This window comes from Beta vulgaris, chromosome 7, assembly GCF_026745355.1.
Source record: "Beta vulgaris subsp. vulgaris cultivar EL10 chromosome 7, EL10.2, whole genome shotgun sequence".
In the NCBI taxonomy this organism is placed as follows: Eukaryota; Viridiplantae; Streptophyta; class Magnoliopsida; order Caryophyllales; family Amaranthaceae; genus Beta; species Beta vulgaris.
The window spans coordinates 34,560,339-34,566,238 of record NC_079208.1 but is presented as its reverse complement, the minus strand read 5'-3'; the positions used below and the strand labels follow the sequence as shown (position 1 = coordinate 34,566,238).

At 37.3% G+C, this 5,900-nt stretch overlaps 1 protein-coding gene across 1 annotated transcript; it reads left to right on the top strand.

Moving 5' to 3' along the window:
- The first annotated feature begins 225 nt into the window (after positions 1-225).
- LOC104899186 (hypothetical protein) lies at positions 226-5,566 on the top strand. The gene is made up of 3 exons (XM_010686325.4): positions 226-833; positions 1,408-1,779; positions 5,056-5,566. Exons 1-3 carry the CDS (start codon positions 434-436, stop codon positions 5,421-5,423), a joined length of 1,140 nt encoding a protein of 379 aa, XP_010684627.1. The 5' UTR covers positions 226-433; the 3' UTR covers positions 5,424-5,566.
- Positions 5,567-5,900: the final 334 nt, after the last annotated feature.

Genomic DNA, 5,900 nt, shown 5'->3' with positions numbered 1-5,900 from the left:
TAACTGATGTGCTCAAATGATAGAACAAATTCGTTGTTAACTAAAACTGCAATGGGACACGATGCATATTGTCACTTGCTGTTAAAAGACAATGTTGCCCTTAGTTTTATGGAGAGGCCAAGTTTGATCTAAGGGCATTTTGGTAAAGCTCGATTTCCTCACTTCTGTTGGAACATCTGAAGTTGGATTTAAGTTACAGTATTTTATGTGGAGCGTCAAATTTACAACTCAACGACAACCTTGCGTAGCTTCGCGGAAAATAAAAATGTTTTGTACAGTTTGTCCCTTTCCAACTTTTGAACACTAAAAATCTCAGCTACATACACATATATACCTATGTATACACTATATTTGTTTGCACAAGTACAATATAGACTTTTAAACTAGACCTTAGTCCCTTGGTAAATTTATTATACAATCCAATTTAGAATAGATGAGGGACAAGCAACTTAGTGATGATGGAGAGGGAGAAGAATCGACAGAATTTTGCTGGTGGCGCTCGTGCGCCACGGCCGAAGAGATAAGCAACTTGAAGGTTAATGATGTCTCCGATGTGGGGTGTTTGACTCCAAGGCTCAAGGTGATGAGGGAATTGGAGAGGTTATCCATGGTAGCATCGGAGGGGTTAGATGATCTTCGACATAGGCTCGTAGCATATCGGTCTGGCGATCTGTGGGTCCCTATGGGTGGAATTAAGAAGGAAGAGATGGACATTCCACCAATGATCACCATTCTCTTGGTGGGTTTTGGTGGTGGTGGCAAAAGTTCACTGGTCAACCTTATGTATAGTGTTCTTGGAAGGGCAGGTATCATTCCCTTTGCTCAGACATCAGGTAATTTTCCTCTCCCAAATTATTTTCAGTCATGAATTTTTTTCCAATTGTTGCTAGTTAAGCGATAATAAATAGTGATAATGGCAATTGATCAATGATCATACAAGTAATATCGTGAACGTCTTTTTAGAAATATTTTGGTGAACGGTATTGTTTGTTCGTCTCCAAATACCTCTTATTATTATTGAATTTCTACTACTAGCCATCATCACAAGTAGTCGTGGAAATTTATTTGATGGTGTTCTATTTCTATGGTATATGGACATTGGTACGAGACTTCCTTTACAAAATTACATACAAATCTATCAATCCTAGTAAGCTACTATATATACTTCCTCGATTTCAAAATAGAGACGAATTTAACAAGATCCCACTTGAATATATTTTTTTCTTATATAATAGTGAGAGAAAGCTTGTCAAAATTGGTTGATGAATAGTGACCAACTGCCAAATGGTGCAATTATTTTGAAACGAAGGAAGTATTACCTACTATCCGTGCACGGTGCATTGTATATGAGTATATGCTAATCATAGACATCTTCACATCTAAGGCTTTATTTGTTTTCTAACATAGGAAGCTCAGTAGCCTCAGAATCCACAACAATGTTGTTGGAAGAGCACAATGTTTTGAGATCAATGAGAGCAGGGTTCTGTGTGTATGATTCAAGGGGGTTTAACTATAATGATCGTACAAATGAGAGCCTCAACGAACTGTCTCAGTGGACTGGTGAAGGAGTTCAACACAATCAACCTTGCTGCAGAGCAATGGATGAATCTCGTATCGAAACCATTGGATCAACATCAAGAAGGTTTGCTAGGAGACAAGTCAACTGTGCAATGGTGGTTGCTAATATGGCTGATGTCTATAAGAGTTTAAAGGATGGTGATTCTAAACATTTGGAGGCAACCAGAGATGTGTTTGGCTTTCCCGGATTGAAAAGAGGCAGTAAGTTTCTTTCTTACTTTCTTCTCTCTAATTATTATTATTTTTGTACTTTCTCTACTGCTAGGAGGTGTTTCCTCTGAAGTAATTTGAATGCGTATATTTTTTATTCTAGTTATTTTCTAAGAACCAAAAGCTAGCACTAATATGGAAGAGGTCCCTAGTTTCTAGTTTTTTGCTATGAAGATTTTAAATATAATAAGTACAATCATAATATCATGGGCCTAGTACCACGATGGTTACCCTTTAAAATAGCTGCACATAATGATTAGATAATTTTTTTTGATGGCTAATATGTAGATAATTTTCTTTTGTTAAATTCTCATTTCTTGATAGTACAATTTATTTTATTTTTGCATGTTCTTTTTATAATACGTTTATGTTCTTTTTTTTTTTGTATAATACTTTTGTATTTTTTTGAACTTACAAATAAATTATTTGGAATTTGAAACATAGTTATTTGGTTCTGGACATAGTAAATTCTTTAAACAATTAGAAAGATATTCTTTTTGACATATATGCCCTGTTTGGTACTAGCGTTTGAGGTAGCGATTAGCGGTTTGACTAGATTAAAGTGCTACTTAAGAAAATTATGAGTGTTTGGTATGGTAGTGGTTGCGATAGTGGGTAACAGTTGGAGTAGATTATGAGTAGCGGTTGTGGAACGTTACTGCAAATTACGTTTGAGATTTAGAGGTAGCGGTCTAGCAAATAATCACTATATAATAACATAAGGTAGAATTATTAACCAATGTTTTTTATTTTTTTTTCTTTTACTGTTTATTAATTGTTTTATTTTATGACACTTCAATGTTTATTTTACAATAACAGAGATGTACTTTAAATATTTATTTTAAAGACAAGATATTTTACAAGTATTTTAGTAAAATTGGTAATATAAATTTTTCGAGCGTTGAATATTTTCTTAGATTTATACATTTCTTTGATCAGTTAAAAAGTCATATACTTCTTTTTGTGTAACTTCTTTGAAAAAATAAATCTTGAATTTAATTGTTGAACGAACATATGACATTGTTGTAGTTCATTTCATATTAGAATAAAATGTCATTTATTGTCTTTTACAGTTTCAACAGTAGCTACTTTTGCCAAACACTTCTAATTAAATAACTAATTTAATCAGTTAACAATTACTCAACATCTCCCACTAATGCAACCAATAACAACTAACAGCTACTAGAACGGTTAGTTTTGCCAAACATGTCCATAGAAAATAAAATTTTCCTTGTTCAAAAGTTTTTTCATATCGTCGGAATTTTTTTGTTGATGTATAATTAAATTTATTTTCCCAATGTTCAAATTGTTGACTTTATCTTTATAAATCGTGGTCCTAACTCCTACACCATGATGCTCAGAATTATTTGGAGTATAACTGTATAAGTGTTACTAATGTTAACTTCGTTATACAACGTGTATCAAAATTTTAAAATTCTAAATTTAAAATTTCGAAACTAATAGCGATATTAAATAAACGGTTTTTTCACCAAGTACCCCCGAATTTTCAAAAAATTCACCTGGTACCCTCCAAGTTTTCAAAATTCATAGGGTACCCCGAAGTTTCAAACTAATACACGGGGTACCCTTAAATTCCCTTAATGACTAACGACGTTAACCGCCGTTAGTCATTAACCCCATTAAACCCTAATTAGGCCTAATTAATCTAACTAAATCCTAATTAGGCCTAATTAACCTAACCCTAGCCCCTAATTTCAAACCCTAACCCTAACCCCACTACCACCAGCCCCCACCCTCCCACCACCCCTGACAGCCCCCCCCACCCCGTGGCAGCCCCCTCCCCCTACACCGTCGCCACCCCCGTCGAATTACCCACCCCCTGCCCCGTCCCCACCCCTGTCGAATTACCCACCTCCCCCCTGCCCCGTCGCCACCCCTCCCCCAACACCATCGAATTATGCACTCCCTTTCCTTCGATCTCTTCTCGGCACAAGCCGCCCACCAACGAGTCGCCCACCACCTCTTCAGCGCCCCCTCAAACTGCTCGGCGTTAGCGTCACTTGTGTTTCATCCCTAAAATCGAGTGGGTGGGGGGAACTGCTGGGTGGCGCAAATATGAGATAAAGCGAGGGTGGGGATGGGGGCGTCGCGGTGGGGAAGGGGGTGCGGAATTCTTCGGGGGTTGGGGGAGGGGGTGGCGACGGGGTTGGGGGGTGGCGACGGGAAAGGGGAAGGAGGGCTGCAGAATTCTTGGAAGGGGCCTGCTGGGGTGGGGGTTGAGGTGGTTGCGGGGAGTGGGGGAGGGAGGGTGGGGGGCTGCGGTGGGGGTGGGGGGTTGTGGCTGCAGGGGGTAGGGTGGGTGAAGGGGAGGGGGTGGTGGTTGGGTGGTAGTGGGGTTAGGGTTAGTGTTTGAAATTAGGGGTTAGGGTTAGGTTAATTAGGCCTAATTAGGGTTTAGTTAGGTTAATTAGGCCTAATTAGAGTTTAATGGGGTTAATGACTAACGGCGGTTAACGCCGTTAGTCATTAAGGGTATTTAAGGGTACCCCGTGTATTAGGTTGAAACTTAGGGGTACCTTGTGAATTTTGAAAACTTGGAGGGTACCAGGTGAATTTTTTGAAAACTCGGGGGTACTTGGTGAAAAAACCGTTAAACAAATCTTACTTCGGAAGGTTTCAAATGAAGTGTTTGATTGAATAAAATTCTTAAAACCCTTTTTTTTTGGTATGTTTTGGGTGTTTGCAAAGTGTTTGTTAAATTTGGGTTGAAGGAGAGATGAGTCTCCAGTATATGAGATCCACATACTATTGCAATTACTTTTTTTTTTTCTTCTTGTAACATTTAATGATTTTTCTATAAAAATAAAATAAAAGGCGGTAATAATTACTATCACAACAATTATAATTATTTTTTATCTATAAAATGAGCCTAATATTGGATATATTTCATAAACAAAGTCTCCTATCTTTTTTTTTTTTATTTATAAAATTAAATATTAACATTAAAAATTAATATTTTTTTGAAAAAAATTTCGCATTACATAAATTATGAAAAAGATAAAAGCTAATTGGAGAGCCATGTCCCATTATGTTAAGAGTTTGTCTTTTTAGCGCAACATTTCTGATCAGGAGGACACGTAATCAGAAAAAGTACGTGAGATTTGTGTTAGTTGCACCAAATAAACAGTGTACAGATAATGTAAAAAGTACCGAAAAGATTCCTCATCTAAGAGCATGAAAGCACAAGTAAAAGAAAATGATTTATGCATATGAACTAACATATGACTTTTGTTAATTTGTTTGTAGATCAGAACCCAATTTTAGTATTGACCCATGGGGACAAACTATCAGCAGAGGAAAGAATCGACGCACGCCTGAAAATTTGCCAATTTTTGGGAATATCTGAAACAAGTGGAGTTTATGACATTGTTTGTCTTACTGAGTGTGGAGTCGTAGCTGAAGAATGCGATCCAGTTACTGCATATGCCCTCACTGAGGCTGTTTACAGGGCACTGCTCGTCGCCGACATGAGTCATCTTCCTAAGAAGCATTTCAAAGATAGAGCAATCTTTGCGGTTTCATGGTTTTTATGCTTGATTGGTGCCTTCTTTGCTTTCCTTGCTCGCCTTTTCTCCGGTCCTAACCAAAGGCACCGCAAATTCAAATCGTCTTAGAGAGGAAGGGGATTGAATGGATTTACGTTATGTTTGTTTGTTTGTTTGTTTGTTTGAGTTTCTGAGTTGATGAAAACCTTTATTTGTATCTTTCAAGTTTGTTAAGGTATGAAGCAATCACCTTAAGGAGGTTTAATTTGTAAGGTGTAAGGAATATTTGACTGTTTGGTTTGATGATCTGCACATAAACTAGTCCGAGGGGCCGTCTGATCGAAGAACGACCCTCCGACTCATAAGTTGCCTTTGAGAGCTAGTTAGAATAATTGATCTATAAAAATGTGTGGGAGCAATAAATGTAAAAACCATAAACCTTATTTTTTTTTTCCTTGGTAACAAGTACACACAACAAATATCAAAAGTTGAACACTACCCATTACTTAGACCATTAGCCTTTTTATGGATAACACAAACACAAACCTTGAGACTACTAGGACTTACACAACGACAATTATTGTTGCAAGACCATGGACGACTTGT